This window comes from Thermobia domestica, chromosome 11 (assembly GCF_964235325.1).
Source record: "Thermobia domestica chromosome 11, izTheDome1.hap1.1, whole genome shotgun sequence".
Classification (NCBI taxonomy): domain Eukaryota; kingdom Metazoa; phylum Arthropoda; class Insecta; order Zygentoma; family Lepismatidae; genus Thermobia; species Thermobia domestica.
The window spans coordinates 178,923,937-178,943,898 of NC_137464.1; the positions used below are offsets into that span (position 1 = coordinate 178,923,937).

Below are 19,962 nucleotides of genomic sequence, written 5' to 3' on the forward strand. Positions count from 1 at the left end.
TGCCTATCGTGCTGTATGGTTGCGAAACTTGGTCTCGTACTCTAAGGCAGTGGTCTTCAACCTTTTTCGTATGGCGGGCCATTTTCATAATCATAAAAGGCTGCCGGGCCGCATGGTTCCGGTCAAGTCCACAAAGTAATTGCAATATATATATGCTGCTATTTAGTAATAAAAAAATACTGCTTGTTTTTTCACATTAAAAATAAATGCAAATTGATAAGTAGAAAGTTCAATTGCAAATCGTAAATTACTCGTAACAGTTGAAACGAACAGTGTAAAATTTTTCTGTTCGGAATTACGCCTTGTAAATGTGCTTTGCTGGTCTCGGAGTGTCTTCTTCAATTCTACAACTTTATCCACACGAAATTGTCCTTGGAATTCTTCAAATTGGGAAGCGTGTTTTGTTTCGTAATGTCTCTTCAGATATTATTCCTTCATAGAAGACAACGAGTCAGTACAAATTAAACACACTGGCTTGTCTTTCACACTCACAAAAAAATACATGTTCGTCCATTTTTCTTGAAAGACTCAATGTTCGTCTGTAATCTTACGCTTTTTGCTAGAGCTAGCCATTATTGTGTAACTGGACGGAAATAAAACAATCTCACACACAAGCAAGTGAACTAGGCAAACACATGAGCAGCAAATGATTTAATAGGGGAGGACCGCGAGGAGGGCGAGTTTTGCAGCCCCTGCGTGTTTCGAATTATTAAGGCCCGACAGCATATTTCCATTCTAAACATTGTTTGAAGTATTACGTCTGGGGGAAAGGAGAGATTATTGGTTCCTTCCAGTCAATTCCTGAGTACAGTTTTTTTTTTCTTTCTTTTGGTTTGGATACAGTTGCTATTAATGCGAAAATGGAATTTACGGCCTTGTACATCTAAAAATGGAAACAATAAAAAAGGGGGAATGTAATTATGTGGCAGAATTGTCTGGAAAAAGTTAAAATCTTGGCTCGGTCCTCCTTTGTATTTCACTTTAAAACATAAGGAGGTCGCTTTTTAGAAGTACAACGATGTAAATCCAGTTTTCGCATCATAACGAAATATATTTGAGGGAACAAGCCAAACTTGAACTATCCTGTTGTCAGGAATTGACTGGAACGAACCAAGGTTCTCATCGTCCTCCAGACAGTATATCTCAAATAATGTACAGAATGGAAATATGTGGCCCGGCTAGAGTCATAATAATTCAAAAATTTGTCATTTCTCTTTTACAAATATTTCCTAAACGGAAGAAGGTGATAAAATGTAACTTACCATGATTACAGGTAGTATTTTAGTGGGCCGCAAAATTGGACCCGGCGGGCTGCGGGTTGAAGACCCCTGCTCCAAGGGAAGCATGCAGACTAAAAGTATTTGAGAATAACATCCTAAGACAATATTTGAACAAAAAAAAAAAAAAAAAAAAAAAAAAAAAAAAAAAAAAAAAAGGAATGGGGGTGCAGGCATCGGAGCAAGTCTCTTTTTCATCTAAAAGTTTTTTTGTTTTTTTTTTCCAAGTCTTTATCATATCAGTCTCTATTTTTGAAACATTAGTCTAGTAAGTCTCTTCTTTTTATTCTTACTTAGTCATATTGTTTGGATTGTGGCCAATGTACTAGAAAATGTCAATAATGAAATAAAAGAAAATAATAATGATGATGAATAGAAAATGACATAAATATAGTCAGTGTGCGTGTGTTTGTGTGGGAGGTTGGAGGGATTTGTCTCCCTAAAAGGAGGTTGCCAGGGAGACCCTTCTGTGTTTGTCTTACCTCTTTTGTTAACTACAAGGGAATTTGCAACATGTTACAATCTCTCTTTATTTAACAGGGTTCCCAACGACCTGGTAAACCGGGAAAGTGAGGGAATTCATCTAACTCAAAACCCATAGAATTTGATCATAATCATAGAAACCTTTAAAAACGTGGAAAAGTAAAAGAATTTTAGGTGTAGATTTATTCTTCTCAAATCCAGTTCCTAAACCTTTATTTCGCTACAGCATACTTTTGTTTGTTTGTTTGTTTGTTTGTTTGTTTAACATTCCGACTTAAAAATAATGTTACGGCTTAACGACCTAAGAGTGTACAAGCACATTATATTTCAGGTGGTAAACATTTGGTGCAAAATACAATGACTCATTCTGTTCACATTAAACGAGCGCTAGCATTTCTCAATCCTGAGGCTAGAAAATCACAAAGTAGCTGCAGATACATCAGGACTGTAGCAAGAGCACTATCTGTAGCAGTAGCAGATGATCAACTTGTTGACGAATGGAAATGTCTGCAGCTTGAGCATGAACCTGCTGGAAGTGAAATTACTTCTTCACGTATTGATAGTTACTGGGCTCTTTTATGGGACTTAAGAAGGCGGATGGTCCACCAAATTTTTTTCTAGTAAGTAAAGTAATAAAAGCTGCACTCTGCCTGTCTCATGACAATGCAGATATTGAAAGGAGAGTTTCAGTATCAAAAAATGCTCTGACAGAAGAAAAGACTCAGATGACTTGTAGAAGCTTAAAGATTGTGAAAGATGCCTTAAAGTTTTACGATAACAAATCTCATATCGTTCCAATTTCTAAAAAAATGATTACCTTGGGTCAGAATGCTCATAAGCATTACAAACAGTTTCTGAAGGAACAGCGACTAGCCCAGGAAAAAAGTGCCACACTTAGAGAAGAGGAAGAGAAGTTGAAAAAAGCTGAATCTTGAACAAAAACTGGAAAATGCAAGAAGTGCTAAGATGAACATAGAAGAAATTGAAAGCCAATTTAGTAAAAGGAAGAGGAAGTATAGTGAGACCAAAGAATCTGCAAATTCTCTGCTTGGTGAAACCACAGACTTCGGAAGGTTCTTAAAAAAGGGGACCTGAAGGAGGCACAGATCGCTCAAGGGATGTTGGAAGATGCCATGTCATTGAAAGAAGAGGAATACAAAGAGCACAAGGATATTCGAGCTCTTCAGAAAAGTGTTGAAAAGAAGAGAAATGCTCTAATTACATCGTTTTTTAATGCACAGTCAAAGAAGGACTGAAATTTATCCAAGTGCAAAGGTTGTTATATATATATATATATATATATATATATCGGGTGTTACAACTCTTGGGAGGTGAATCCTGCCACTGAGACAAGAAAAAAAGTTCTCTTGAACTTTCGGCTATCGGACATAGTTTCAGATCTACAAGGTGCCGAAAGCGTGGGGAAATGTAAGGAATAGCATCAAGAACAGAAATCCATTGCCAATTCACCAATAATATTCCATCAATCCTATGCAATATGATGTACACTGTTGCATGCCAATAAGGATGCAACAACTGACGCCAAGTTGAAATTGTGCAAGGGGACTCACTAAGAAACTGGGTAAACTAAAGGAATGTCACTAGTGGGAACGCATGATCGATATTGAAATGGGGCCAATGTGTGTGTTGATATCGACATGTAGCTAATGGATAAACGTCAACATGTCCCACTACTGCTGGGACACCGTCTCACGTGCGAAAACTAGGAAAATAACGTTATACATTCTGCTATTACATCTTTTCGGTAGAACGTAACTAGAACACGATTGTATCATTGTCCCTCTTTGTTTGGGACATTGTCCCACAGTCGAAACATATGAAAAGAAACCTCTTAATCCATGGTTCAAATTCTGATATAGCTTAAAGATAACAAACTTGTATCATGTCCCACGTATTCTAAGACATATGACGTACTCGAAATATAGGAAAATACCTCCAGAAATTACAGTGCACATACCAGGACAAATACGAAAATAGAGCTCCTCCGTGGCTAAGCGATTAGCGTACGCGATTTTGGCGTGGAAGGCCCGGGTTCGATTCCCGGCGGGAGCTCATGTGGTTCGGATTCCACGTTAATCAGTAGGTCCATGTCTCATATAGCCTCGTTGCTGAACGGGACGTTAAAATCAACTCAACAAATACGAAAATAAACTAATTTGGCACATGTAACACTAAAGCTGAAAAACCATACATATGGAAAATAAAACAAGAGAAATAGGAAGAAACGTCCTAAAGCTCTGATTGTTTACAACTGTGCAGTAGGAGTAAAAAAATGAAACTCATAAGCATGTCGGGAGGCTGTACAAGAGCGTTTGCCAAACAAAACGGGTACTCCTCAAAGAAATTAATACAGAGAAAGTGAGGCTCCCTAGAGCCTCAGGGCTAGAGCGCTCGCGTGCTCGCAGTTTCCAATCCTACTGGGAGCCCACGGCCTCAGATTCAAGACCCGAGTATTTATTTTCCTATTTTTCGCACGTAAGACGGTGTCCCAGCAGTAGTGTGACATGTTGACATTTGTCCATTGGCTACATGTCGATACCAACACACTCATTGGCCACGTTTCAATATCGATCATGCGATCCCACTAGTGACATTTCTTTAGTTTACCCAGTTTCTTAGTGAGTCCCCTTGCACAATTTCAACTTGGCGTCAGTTGTTGCATCCTTATTGGTATGCAACCGTGCACATCATATTGCATCGGTTTGATGGAATATTATTGGTGAATTGACAATTTCTTTCATGTTCTTGACGCTAATCCTTACATTTCTGACGCTTTGAACTCACGTTTACTGAGTATGAGTGCATTTCTGGGCATTTTCCGTTAAGTGTTTCCACACATGTGAATCACCCTGCATCATCTGTTGTGCTCTACCGACACTCCAGACGTCTTTCTAGAGCATTTGAGTACAAATTCGCTACACTTAATACTCAGAACGTCACTGTTGGCCAGCATCCGTACCTGGCGATTATGGAACCACACACCACGGGCATGAAGGTGTCCGCCATTTTGTATTTGTTCCAGATATCGACTTAATACAAAAGAATTATTGTTACCTGGTAGAAACCTTATCAATTCATATCCATTGAGACTAATTTTCATTTGGCAGATTATCCGGGACTTCCTACGTTCCTTTGGGGAATCCCTTGCGCATGCATGGTAGGATTGTGAAACATGCAAAATTCAATGCAGCAGGTATGACTTCTTCAGTGAATTTTTTACCCGCCCTCTTTACGTTGGATAGTTTCCGAACTATTGGCGTTCGAAAGTTATTTTCCCACGTTTTCGGCACCTTGTAGATCCGAAACTATGACTGATAGCCGAAAGTTAAAGAGAACTTTCTTTCTTGTCTCAGTGGCAGGAGTCACCTCCCAAGAATTGTAACACTTATTTTGCAACACCCGATATATAATGCTCCTGAGATGTCAAATCATAATGATGTTATTGTATCTTTGAAAAAAAAATCTCCATCCAGAACCAGAAATAAAGGCTTTGTTCTGTTGGAAGTCTTTTCAGATGAGTTGTCTTTATATATATTCAAAAATTAATGCCTTGGATCATTTGTGAAGATTGGAAGGTAGATAAATATTTTTTTTTATTTCTGGTCTTAACCGGCATCTTGGTAGGGGTAAATCACTATAAAAAATGTTACATTTTCTAACTTGTGACTGAAAGTTGATTTGTGAAGTTCCTTATCAGAGGCGGGTTGGTCTACAAAGTTTCCTTTTTTGCTTTATTTAGTCAACAAAGTCTCCTTTTGTACTTCATTTGGTCTACAAAGTAGCTATTTTCAATGCCATCAGACGCTCCGATGACTGGGGTGGTGGAAACTTCAAAATGATAAACTTCATAATTTAAACCATTTACCAAACATTGTTGGAATTATCAAGTATAGGAGGCTCGGGTGGGCAAATTATGTAACCAGAATGAAAGTAGGAATGCTTTCAAAATTTTAACTGGAAATCCAATCGGAAAACGACCATTAGAAAGACTTAGGCTCAGATGGGAGAACAATATTAATATGAATCTCGCAGAAATAAGATTAAAAATAGAAACAGCATCATGTCCGGCGGTTTTCTCGGGAGTACTTCAGTTTCCTCCCACTTTCTCATTTCATTAATTCTTTCATAATTATTCACTTACCTTAATCATCCATCTCCCTTAGCCTAAAGGGCATAATCGTGGGACGTTAAAATGAAAAAATATTTCAAAGTAGAAACTGGATCCAGTTGGCTGAGGACAGAAGACAGTGGAGATCTTTTGTGAACACTTTATTGAACTCTTGGGTTCCATAGGCCATAGAGTTAGTTAGTTAGACGGTGGCTAGATCGGGCCTGTGTCGCCTCGCGTTTGCCGGGTGCTTTCTGGTCAACAACGCAGGGTGTTACATAAAACTTCTTTTACGCCCCAGATGTACAATAGCCATGATATTTGGACTGATTCTACACAAGTCTGCAGACCTTGTCAAAACCTTAGTCCTTGGCAAAGTGAAATAGACTGGGCTAATACACCTCTGTTCTCCTTTACATTCTTACGAACTTATTATAGATCTTCAATTTCTTTTCTGCCTCACTGCCATCATTGTCAAGGCGTAGGTGTGTAAAAATGGCCCCATTGATGTTATCTGAATACTAACAATGAAAGCAGTGAAAATTCGATTGATTATGCTAAATTCGTAACAAGGTAGCGACGAGTGGGATCAATATCTTTCTGGCTTATGTGATTTTGTTTTATTTTTAGTTCTTAAATATTTCATTTTTAAATAATGGAACAGCGTTTCATAATTGAATACTTTTGCAGTTAATATTTGGAAAATGTTTTTGTTTTTACAGTTATCTCTTCTGGCTCGTGCAACTGAAGAAAACGATGCACCTACTCCAGGATACATGTATGAAGAGATTGTCAGTATCTTTTGAATTTGTTTGTTGAACCTAATGCAATGAAAACTTGAGTTGGATCATTCATCACGTTGATTATATTTGCACAAGTAATTTATTCTATTTGTTTACTTATATTAAGGTTCACCTTTGGTGGCTGCGTGTCAAATGAGAGAAAAATTACGTAAGATGTAATTCAATGGAGACAATTATTTCAGTAGCACGCTGCCAATAATTCAAAAATAATATTAACGGACATAATTTTATGCATGCTCTTTTCATAAATATAAATTTCATCACAATCATTATGTGGAATAGAGGTAACGAAATTGTATCAAAAGTCCGGTGAGGGCTCATGTGGTTCAGATCTCACGTTAAGCTGTAGGTGCGCGTCTCATATAGCCTTTTCGTTGAAATGGACAGAGAACTAACCAACTACTATTTAATGTATTGTTTTTAAATGAAGCACTATATTCACCTGATCATAGTTAAAAAACTAAACCTAAAGTTCGTATGTTATGTGACAGCGTATTTATAGTTACAAAGTATGTTTCTCTTTTCACCCCGGGGCGGTGGCTCACGAAACCGACTCAAGTGTGACACGAAATTGTGGATGAGTTTGTGCGCAAACGAAGTGTATTTGTGTACAATTAAACTCATTAGAGGGGAAAACCCTCGATCTCAACCGTTCCGGAGATATAAAGGAATAAGGGAAAGGTTGGTGCTCCGATATTTTGCGAATTTTTGAATATGTAGCGGTAGCTCAAGTAAAAGAGACTTATAAAAATAAAGAGTTCCTTCATTCACGAAACTTCAGTAATATGTCGCCTTAGACATGAGGGTTACAAAACCGAAGAGTCCATACAAATTCTAGGGATATAATGTTTTGGAGGGAGAAGGCGAAAATAAAAGAGTTCCATTGTTGCCTGAAATAGGCGTGTAAGATGTCTATGTATAGGTTTCTTTATACGCTGAATCAAATAAAAGAATCATCAAGTCAAATAGGATTAAAAATAATAGCAAGTAATATCATACAATTTTGTTTAGCAAGTAATATCCTGGAGTAGGTGCATCTTTCTTAACATTTAAATGCAATTTTCAAACATATTCATTCACAACATAGCCGAAAATCCACAAAATATCACAGCACCAGCTTTCCGCTTACTCCTCTATATCTCCGGAACGATTGAGATAGAGGGTTTTTCCCTCTAATGGGTTTAATTGTACACAAAAACGCTTCGTTTGCGCATAAACTCGTCCACAATTTCGTGTCACACTTGAGTCGGTTTCCTCGTCAGTGGTAGACCGTTCACCTCTGGTGCATGAGGTCCTTGGTTCGATCCCAGCTCGCGCCAAGTGAACTTTGTGGTGGACAAACACCGTGTGCGTGGGTTTTCTCGGGGTTGTCCTGTTTCCTCCCACTGTCTCATTCCATCATTTCATTAATTTCTAATCATCATCGTCTCCTTTAGCCTAACCGGCATAACCATGGGGTGTAAAACTTAAAGGTTTCATTTATTTTTTATTTTCTCTCACCCTTTTCTTTTTCTGGTGAGAAAAACAAAATGAACTGCTCATCTCGCCTCTTCAGGGCAAACGTGGTATTACCGCCGTGAACTTCAGAACAGGAACTGAAGCACATGAGGTTTGTTAGTGGGCGGGTGTGTAAATTCCATTAACTTACAATGTAGAAATGCAGAATTTATAGTATTTTTTCTATTATAGTATATAACGTGCCAAAATACAGTTATATTATTGAAAATGAGTTTTTCGGTGAACTTCCTATCAATATTATGAATTGTTTTACTGTATCTTCTTTAAATTAGTTAGCTGAAAATTAATGCTATATTACCGTCTAAGCAACCATACTAAGTCACCTAGTACTAACTTATGCATCATCAACTTTCGTATATTGCACGCGATATGTTGTTATTTTCAATTTTATATCATTTAATGAGTCTGATCTAAAATTAGTATAAGACAGCATGATGATCGCGGTAGAATAAAATTTTGTTTATGATTTTAAGCCTTAACTTTGTACTAGATGTTAGCTACGAGTCTCCACCTCATTGTCAAGAGTTGACCACGTTTTTGTTGCAGAGACTGGAAAGACCTTCTTTAGCTATAAAATTAAAGGTAAGGTTTTCAATTTCTTCAGTTATTTAATTTGAAACCCGAAAAATAATGAATAATATAGCACGTTTAAGATATATATATATATATATATATATATATATATATATATATATATATATATATATATATATATATATACATATATACATATATGATAAGTTGCCCAGAATCTTGAATAACTCCTGAGGATATTAGATTATGCTATATCAAAATAGAGAGAAAGAAAATAGCTTTCGATGTTTTCGTTACTAGAAAGATATGAATGTGTTAGTTTTCTAGTAAACTCGTTAGAATTTTCAGTGTTTGTATATATTGTTTATTTTATTAATGGTAATGTTTATGATAAAGATCCCCAAGTACTGATTGCCAATTCGAAGTAAATAAAAGTATTTAGTGTTATATGTGTCCTATTTGGTTTAATACTTAAAGTTTTCGGGTTACGAATAGTTAACGTGTTAGTTTTCGGATTAACTATGAAAATTCTGATTACACACACACAACGAAAAGTGAATAGTTTTCTAAATAGAAAATTGCGAGGACAAATCTAGATTTCTTCCTGATAGGCTTTCCCTATAACTGTGCTTCATTCATCAAATCATATTAAATTTTTTGGGGATAGTATTATAATGTCGAGCAACTTTGCTTCAGTAACATATACCTTTCGGCGTAAATGTAATCAAGTTTACTGATATATGGGTAAGAAAAGATGTCACATATTGTCTCGGTAATATGAAAACTCTACCACGGGCTGCAAGCGTTATCAAGCATACTTCCAAATAACTTGCAGTGAATTTGAAGTCTTCAAACAACCTTCATAAATTTCTGCATTCATTGTCCCATGATAATCGACAGGAACATCACTCGTTTTTTCACGAAACCAGATCAGTTATCTTAGTGCAGTTCTGCAGTTCTTTCTTCTTCTTCTTTTTTTTATCTGAGATTGCAAACATTAATTATCATAATCACCCACGTCCTCCTATCCTTTGGAGTGGTAAGATTTAATTTCTTCCAGATAACTGTATCGTCAATCTATAGCTGTATTCAACTCGAGTTTTACGCCTTACTAGATAATCCAGGCCCTGTCCATAAGAGCTGTAGAAAAATTGCCGATGACAGCAGATCTCTTCAGAACCTGTTAGATAGTGAATAAACAATAAAAAAAAAAATTGAAGGTAACACTTCCGCAACCGGGCCTTCATTATGAAATTCAATATTCAAGATGGCGCCCGTGCGCCAAGCCAAATTATATTTAAACTGGAATATCTTCTCACAGAAACAAGCTAGAAACATCGTTCTTGTATCAAATTAAAGATAATGGATAGTAGAAGTAAGAAAACTGGGTATATTGTTTACATGTTACCGCAATATTTAAAAATAACGGTCATTTGGGCCAAAAATCAGTTTTTATCGTGTTTTGTTTTTCATTTCATAACAAATAACTATGAAACTATTACAAATATGAAAACGCAAGCCAAAATAATTAAAGGAGTATAATTGTAACTTTCTATCGTTACTAATATCTTTAGTACATCTTAAATAATGATGGAGTTAATTAAGTTTAAGTGGCACAGGGTGTAGCGTTTTTTGGACTGTTTAACAACTTACCGGAAAAACACTCACTACGCGAAAACTTTCGGAGCTATTACTTTTCAACAAATTAAAACAGTCCATTCATTTTATCGGTAAATTAAAGGTAATAGGTTGCTGTGTCGCGGGAAATGAAATAATAATGTTATTGCATTTGTCAAGTATTATTATTTAAATGTTTTTTTCATATAATATGCAGCTCATATAATTTTTATACTGTTTTATTTTGCTGACTCTGATCTCATGAGAATTTACTTTGATTTGATGATAACATGATGCATTGTTGTGAGAGCTAGTAATATTTAACGCAAGTTTTTTTTTCTTTTTTTAAAGTTTCAGTTTTTACAAACGTATGAATTTAGGTGTGCTTTAGAGAATATTTACATATTTCTTTTCAGAATATAATGTAAAATTACTGACACTGAACATAAATACTCAGAATAATATTTAGAATTTTCCAAATATTTTAGCTAGTGCTTGAGCAATATTTGTATATTTCTTGTAAATTGAGAAATTACAGGATAAAGTAAAACTACTAAACTACTCACACTCAACACCTTAAAGTTATTAAAATAAGAAGAGATAATTTTCTAGAAATTAATCTTAATGTAATTACTTTTTATAATTTATTTTGGAATACAAAGTATAATTACAGACAAAAAATAAATTCTCAAACTAGTAAAAGGGTGTGAACATTTCTATATACCTAAAAGTAACAATAATGAAGTAATTTGCAAATGCTAAAATGTATTTTGTAGTTAATCACCTATGGAAAACAGGGAAAACAATTATACTATTGTGTAATATTTCCAATCACTTCCTTGGTATTTATTTTACGTATTTTAATATGGAATGCTACGGTCCATTGTTCTACGTTCTCAATTTGTTTACATCACATTCTTTTGCTATGAACTTAAGGACGTATCCACACACGAACAAGTACATTTGCAGTGTGAAACACAGTCTACATCACGTTTTCGACACTTACACCTTCTTGTTCCGAAACTTTTACATCCACATACACTTATAACATGTCCTGGCAAACAGTTGAGTGTTGCACTAGGAACTAGTGAGTTGTCTTCGTCTAGCTGCCAGCCATACTCTAAAGGATTGAGAGGGGCATTTCCTTCAAGCACAGTTAAACAAGTGTGTTCCATGGAGAATGACCTTTGCAAGTGACTTCTAACGGAAGAGCTTGTGGGCGGAATAGTTAACAAATTGGCCGTTTTTGAGTGCGTAATCTGTTCTTTTCGAAGTTCGTCAAATGATTTCGAAGAACTCCCACATTTGATAACTTGAACAAGGTACTTTTCTGCATTCTCAAAGTCTTTCGGCTCTTAAGACCTCTGTTTTCCGAAGTTTTAAAGCAATTTAACAGGATTTGCTTTAATAGGTGCTGATTTTGTACCTATTTTATTTGTGACATCGGAGCCTGTAAGATAATGGGTGGCAATAATGACTTCACTAAGAGGACCTGCTTTTTTAGAAAGTATGTGGATAGGAATAATTTCTGATGCGGATTTTCTCATCCATAGTTCTGCCAATCCTTGGATTTCAAAGGTTGAGAAATAATAGCAGATACACAAGAACATCTGTGTCATTGGAAATCACTACAATACGTTGAATATTTTTCCTGACACAATGCTCGATGTGAAGAATTATTCTTAAATCTGCTTCTTTTATTGGCCTTTTTAACTCTTCGTGTAATTTTGGAACATTTGAAGAAGCAGTGACAGATATAGCAGGAATTTTACCATTTTCAAGTAGTAATCCACTCAGTTACATTTGAAAGGGAATAGATTTTGCTTTTTTGCAGAGGTAGTCTTTTAAGACATCTTGAATTTCAATTTTGTTTCCCGAGGAAGCCCAAAATCTGTCCATTTGTACCGGTAGAGATGTGGTAGGTGACAGATTTGTTACTAGCATAGGTGAGGCGGTTACCCTTCGCTGTCTTTCCACATTTTTCACTGAGGTGGTTAGATAGCTATCAAACACAAAATCCTCGCGGGTGCTGCAAACACTGCCGCAGCTCCTGAAGAATACATAAAATAGATCAGCAAATGTTTGTAAGCATTTTACTCGGATTTTGCGAAGTTGGTTCATAACATCAACAATAGTTGCTGTATTCATTGATGAATGCTTTTCGAAGATGTACTCAGACGGTTCCAACAATTTCTGCGAAGTAGACATTAGTTCTGATTTGTTTGGCTTGGTGGTTGCACCCAAATTGTCCAGCAATGTGGTGGAGTGGCACAGGTCATATCGCAATATATCATCTAACAGTAACCCTCTCTCCTTAGCAATGTTTACCAGTCTTTGCACAGAAGCCAGCGATTTGACAGGTGACATCTTGGAAAAAGTGGAAGATGACATTACTTTATTTTCTTGACGGAATTGTGAAAGTTTTCGTCTGAAAGTCTTCGACAACGGAGTTGTTTTGTACAAAAAACGCTCGTTTCGGAATGCCACATAAGCTTCATGGCCACGTGTCAGGCAATTCAGGATTTCGTCTGCATCAGAATCTAGTACAACTTCATTCGACATGAAATGGTGCAACTTCACAGGACTGTGTACCTTGTACGGGTTTTCTCTGCGCTCCATAAATTCTAACATTTTGTTAATAGAGTTACGAACTTCGTCACCTACATTGCCAAGGAACTCACGATGAATTTGCAAGTCATAGTCAGTTTGTGATATACCAAGAATCTGACTGAAGGTTTGGCATATTGAAAGAACTTCATGGTATGACAGTTCCCATTCCGTAATATAGTTCTTTCTGCGCGTCTGACCCACAATTCCTCCCGATGATTTCCTTGATCTATTTATAGTCTGTTCAAGTGCATATCAGCTCCAACGACGCTAAATACATTGTTCGTTCTTCTGATTACGAAGTGACCATTCATGAACTGAGCATTTATTTCTGGGTGTTGAGTCTCCAAATTCTTCATTTGCTCAAGGTAGAGGTACGCCTATCGCGGGTAATTAATTCTATTGAATGCCATGAATACGAGAAACAACTGCTGTACAGTATATAGATGCAGCGGCCAGCCTCCTTCTCGGTCAGCTCTTATAAGGCTTCTCAGCAGAAATACTAGATGTAGAAACTGTTCAAGTGTAGCGGCACTGCTCTGAAATTGAGCTGAGTTTCTCTGAAAACCTCTGCAACGCCTTCGATATTTCTTCTGAATTACTGATCAATTCCATAAACTGATAGGAAGCATGTTCAACTTGCCTTTCTTTCATAATAGTCATAGTGTCAACGAACTGCTGGATGACAGACGTCACCTTCTTCTTCCAGGAAAGCCTTCCACTTTAGCATAAACACAACATCTGCAATCATAAACATGCCTCTTACTGCCCTAACATAGTTGGTTCCCTTTAGAATACTCTCCCTCACTTTGGACTCAAAAACAGAATTTTCTATGAAAAGAGACTCCAAACCACTACCAGATATATATATACTTTCCTATGCAGGCCAGAAGGACTTTTGTCATGTGGAATGATGCTAGCATGAGGACAATGTTTGGAAATTCATTGCTCGTAAGTTTAATTTCGGCAGCAATGTGATACACCCCTTCGTCACATTCTACTGGCATTGAAGAATAGTTTAAGTGTACAAGTAGGCTCTGGAAGTTTTTCATTGCTGTGTATACACTATCATATTCCGTTACTGGATACGGCAGTACTGGAAGAAAGCCAACTTGTTTCTTGGGAACATTTGAATCCGTTATCACGGTATTCACAGCACTCCACATTAGAGCGGATTCTTTAGTTTCTAGCTCGTACGCAAAGTGCATTATGTCTTGAGTTAACTCCTTCTGACGCAGATTATCGATGTCCAAATCATACAATTCAGGAGAAATTGTCAGTGTGTTTTGAATCGATATAGGTTGTACCTTCCTTTGGTATTTCTTCAATTCCTGAGATGGAAGCAAGGATCGAAGATGACTGGAGGTCTTGCTAATACCGACTTCAGACAATTTCGGTTTCGATGGCACTTTTGTTGGCACCTCCTGGAAAAGCACCATGACTGTATCGTAGCTCCAATGGATTCCTGACAGAATAGCTTCTTCATGGTCGAAATTGACCGTAGCTTCTATCGTGAAACTATCACCCTGAAAGTGACTTGGAAGAGATAAGGTGGAGGAATGTCTTAAGTGTATATTGTGTAAGGTTGTTTCGTGCTTGTATGATTTCTATATAGTCAACTGACACATCTAATTTGTTCATAGTTGAGATCAGTTACCTCCTTTTCCATTTCTCATGAATTGAATGTGCCGCCATCAAATGCATGGGGGTTGCTTTCCTACCACGATGTACATTGTAGAATAAAATCTGGAAGATTGACTTCAATACATTCTGCGAATTTAGATTTTGTTGGTCTGGAAATTCTTCAATATCATTTTCACTGTCTTCATCAGTGATACGTAGATCTTGGCTTGCGCCCGCAGATATGATGTTCAGCTTGTCCACTTGTAGCACTTCCGCTAGGAAATCCAAAATAGGTTGAGGAATTCAAGTGGTTGACCAGGACTTACGAAGTTGCTGACTGTCCTCAAATTCTTCTTCAATACCAAAATCTGTGTGAAGGAGAGCCGTTCGTACTTCTTTCGCTGCACTCTTAAGTATGTTAATCGATCTCAGTTTGTCGGCTACTTCTTCGGCACTAAGTAATGAACTGAAAACTAAAATCGGTTTATTTCTTTCCGAAGGCTTCGAAAACCTTACTTTTTCTCCGAAAACTTTTAAGATATAAAGTTTAACTTCATTTAAACTTCATTAAAAGTCAGTTCACTGTTTCCATTAATCAAGTCGCGAATTTCCGACAATGTCAATCCACAACCCTCATCCAATAGTTTCTTGATTATTGGCACCACTTTATTGAACACTTCACTTTTATTAGTTTTCTTAGACTCGGTAATTACGCCATCTGATTTCTGAGAACATTTATTGAACTTTAGAAGATAGTACTCAAGACAGGCCTTATGATAATATATATCTGCACCGAAAACAGAAAATTTATCCTCCAAGTCACTTTTTTGTAGTAAACACGTCATCTTTAAAGAACATGGTTGCTGATAAAAATGTAGTTGCACGATTTGATTCACACATTCTACACTTTTGTTTATTTCCGTTGTGCTTCTCTTTCCCACATACTACACATAAAATATTTCTTTGTGTCTTGTTTGAAGATGGTGATTGTCGGGCTGGAATATCTATTCACATTTTCCTTTGTGTTGGCTCAGATTGATATTTTATTGAACTTTGATCCAGTTCTGCAGTTTACTACGTTCTCTTACCCTTTTCTTTCGTAACAATACATTCTTGTTTGTATATAACTTGTAACGCGTTATTACAATGATACACAAATTCTGCACCTGGTTGAAAATCCTTAAGTCTTTTCACATCACCCTTGCGAATTTGAGCCGCAGCTATAATAACTTCTCTCCCTCGGAAATACGACATTGTCTTACTGGAAGATTTGTCACGATTCTGGCAAATGATGCAGGTATGTATATCCAACATAGATACAGAAGAAAGGGAGTCCCGGGATAGGGAGATGCCAAACGGGTTTTCTGTAGTCGTTGTTTAAGATATGAGTGCCAACTATGAATTTTTATTATTCCACTGACCATATCAGAGTCTGCAAAATAAAACAGTATAATAATTACATGAGCTACATATTATATGAACAAACATGTAAATAATAATACTTGACAAATGCAATAACATTATTATTTCATTTCCCGCGACACAACAACCTATTACCTTTAATTTACCGATAAAATGAATGGACTGTTTTAATTTGTTGAAAAGTAATAGCTCCGAAAGTTTTTCGCGTAGTGAGTGTTTTTCCGGTAATTTGTTAAACAGTCCAAAAAACGCTACATCCTGTGCCACTTAAACTTAATTAACTCCGTCATTTTTTAAGATGTACTAAAAATATTAGTAACGATCAAGGACGCCGATTTCTCTGTAAATTTTGGTGGGGGGCCCATTCAGATGCAGAAGGTGTGTATATATATATTAAGACAAGTTGCACTCAAATTATGCCAAATATTGTATATTCACAAATACAGTAGGTGTTCCACATGAGCTTTGGGGGACCTGGGCCCCCTCGGCCCCCCAGGATCTGCGCCCTTGGTATTATGTACTTACATGTTTTGTCTTCTTCATGAAATAGTTGTATAACGTTTTCTGCTTCCTTTTCTCCATCGCTTTACAGATATTTTTTTATAACTTCTTCACAATCACAGTGTATGTTCTGATAGCAGTGTATTTTCTGTTAGAAGTTGAACTTCTAAAGTGATGATTGAACATCTTGCATTTCACAGTCGTTGATTTCTTCGACTTCGAGTAATCCAAACGAGTCAGAAGGCGAATCTATTGTTTATAATCACACAACTACTCTACCAACAATTACTCACTCTTGCGCCGCGCCACCGATTTATTGAACAAATATAGTTTTTTCTTCTTTTTTAAACAGCGTTGCCAATTCAGCGCGATTTCGTCAAATATTTTAGCAACAACATTTGGTTCATTTACAATTTTTAGAATAGGAATTTAGAGATTTAAATCGAAACAGAAGTTTGACGGATATATTTAATAACTACTTTTGTGAGGTTTTTTTTTTTTTTTTTTTTTTTTGTCGCTTATTGTTCTTGTATATCTTTTCTTTTCTTAAATTATAACAAAACATGAATGATCCTTAACCAACAGAATATTATGTTTCCATTTTTCTTTTTTCATTCATTCATTCTTTCCTTTTTCTTTGCTTTTTTAATGGTCTTTTGCATTCATTCTTTCTTTCCTTTGCTTTTTAAATGTTTTTTTTCATTCATTCTTTCTTTCCTTTGCTTTTTAAATGGTCTTTATCCTTTTACGCGCGAAACTCCAAAAACAACAGAAACAATGCACGAATTAGCTCCTTTAACCAGAGGAAGAGTATTATGCGTGATGTAATTTACATATTTACGTACTGTAACACAATAATTTCAGGTCAGGTTTATCAATAAAATAGATCTGCTAAAGGGAGATACGCATTAGTAGAAGGGGAAAATGAATGACATAAAAAATAGGAAAACCGACTTCAACTTACCATTTTGCCCCCCCCCTGGAGGGGCCCACATGAGCCTTGGGGGGTCTGGGCCCCCCGGCCTCCCCAGGATCGGCGCCCTTGGTAACGATAGAAAGCTAAGATTATGCTCCTTCAATTATTTTGGGTTGAGTTCTCATATTTGTAATAGTTTCATAGTTATTTGTTATGAAAAGAAAAACAAGAAGCGAGAAACACTGATTTTTGGCCCAAATGACCGTTATTTGTAAATATTGCGGTAACATGTAAACAATATACCCAGTTATCTTACTTCTACTATCCATTATGTTTAATTTGATACAAGAATGAAGTTTCTAGCTTGTTTCTATGAGAAGATATTCCAGTTTAAATATAATTTGGTACTTGGCGCACGGGTGCCATCTTGAATATTGAATTTCACAATGAAGGCCCTGGTTGCGGAAGTGTTACCTTCGATTTTTTTTTTTTTTTTTTTTGTTTATTCACCATCTAACAGGTTCTGAAGAGATCTGCTGTCATCGGCAATTTTTCTACAGCTCTTATGGACAGACCCTAGGCTAAGATCCAAATTTATGTGAAACACCCCATACTGTGTAATAGACGACGAAATGTTCTGATAGAGTGAAGAAATTATAGTTCCGGATGTCTTCAGGTACATATTTCGAGGAAGAGTTCTTGGTGAAGGTGACATTTCTTTCTTACAATACTCACATACTGCGTCGTTGCAAACTTTGAGTAAAATCATCTGGGTCGCTGAATAGCAACTGCTTCTTGTTCACGTGTTGCTTATTCAGAGTATATCAAGATTTGAGATTTGTAAAACATTTTTTGTTGTAGCGAGTTCGGTCTTCGTTGTGTTCGATGTTAGTTTACATATATTTAACGAAACTCCTTCGTTTTTAAAACTATATTACGTAAAATCTTCTCTGTCTTTCGCATTACAGGAATCTGTATCTTGCTTTCTAGGTCTCCTTTCTTGTTCCTGATATAACTCTGCCTAAAAGGGCCAGATTACGGGTCGTACGATTCCGCAAATGTTTAACCATGGCCCAAAAAGAAGTTGAACATTTTTGATCAACGGTAAAATACGAAAAACCATCACGCTACAATCATCTTGCACAATTATCGAGGGAAATTAAGGAGCTCGACGGATAGACAGCACATTGTTAAAGGAATCGAAGATCTTTGCCTCGTTCTTTTTTTTATTTGTTTCCCAAAATAGTAGAAAAACTGTACTCCTGGTGTCTGTATCTCGTTGGGACTTCGAAATTGATTGCTCATTCATGAGTAAGGTTTTAAGCCATGGTGATCTTCGTGACGGGGACGATAGACTCGTTCCTAATATCCCTATTAAACATTAATCGGTTAATAATAAAGCATGCTGATCTAAAGAAAATTACTGCAAAAAATTCAAATTTAAATATGAAATTAAGGAATAAATTTAGAAGTGTGGTGTCTTTTGCATGGTTTCCAAATCCGGAAAAAACTATAAAACTCAGGGGAAGAAAAACTACTCTCTAAATTTGTAAGTCGAAATGAAAACAACAAAAAAAAGTATCTCGTAAGAATTTAGAATAAAATTTTACCATTTTCGAGGCAAGTATACAACGTTTCTTTTTTCCTACTTTCTCAATTACTTTATTAAAAAAGTATAGAAGAAAACATGATCTTAGTATACTCTTCAGGAATCTTTTAAGTATATACATAATACCAGTCGCTGTCTATATTAGATCGAGAAATTAATGTACATTTTTTCTGATTTCGTAAAAATCATAGTTTATGACGTCCTCTCCTAAAAAAATAAAAGTCGTTTAGGAAAGGATTGTGGCCGCATTGACCCCTTCATGAACACTATTGAAGTTCGTGATTGCTAACCCACACGAAATAGAGAAAGGTCATTCCTCTTCCAGGAAAAAAGCCCGTTAAATGGCGTCCCCGGATATACAATGTTCAGATCATTACTTTGTACCAACATATTGGTTAAACTTTGTACAAAAATTAAAAGTATTAAGCCTCGTAGGAAAACATGTTTAGTCAACCTATCATCCCACCAAAAGCGTAAAGTCACGAAATGAAATGAAATCTTTCAGTTTAACATCTCACGACTATGCCCGTTTTAGGCTAAGGGTGGCGGATGATTACGGCAAGTGAATGATGATGGAACAATTGTGGAATGAGATAGTGGGAGAAAATGGGAACACCCTCACGGAAAAACTCACGGACATGATGTTGTCCACCACAAACTTACTTGACCGGGAATCGATTCAAAATGCATAACATGAATATATGAGAAGACATATGTACACAATATACTAGCCCAAGTAATATTTTCAAACTTTCTTATAATAAATATCTTTCATTATTTATAATATTTATTTTATTATTCTTTTCCACGTTTTAATTCTTTATTCTATTACTTTTATTAATTAATTCTTTTTCTCCTTTTTATACTGGCATAGGGCAAAAATGTGTCATAAAACTATATATGCCATGTAAGATTATCTTTTA

The 19,962-nt window shown here is 36.3% G+C and overlaps 1 protein-coding gene across 5 annotated transcripts in view; it reads left to right on the plus strand.

The window, feature by feature from the left end:
* LOC145664584 (AP-4 complex accessory subunit Tepsin-like) overlaps nt 1–19,962 on the plus strand; it is an 87,109-nt gene that overhangs the window by 8,981 nt on the left and 58,166 nt on the right. For all 5 annotated transcript variants that reach the window (XM_081731372.1, XM_081731376.1, XM_081731374.1 and 2 more), the window contains exons 2-3: nt 6,612–6,684; nt 8,701–8,792. In XM_081731372.1, coding sequence (XP_081587498.1) covers nt 6,612–6,684; nt 8,701–8,792 — 165 coding nt within the window. The remainder of the gene's footprint in view (nt 1–6,611; nt 6,685–8,700; nt 8,793–19,962) is intronic.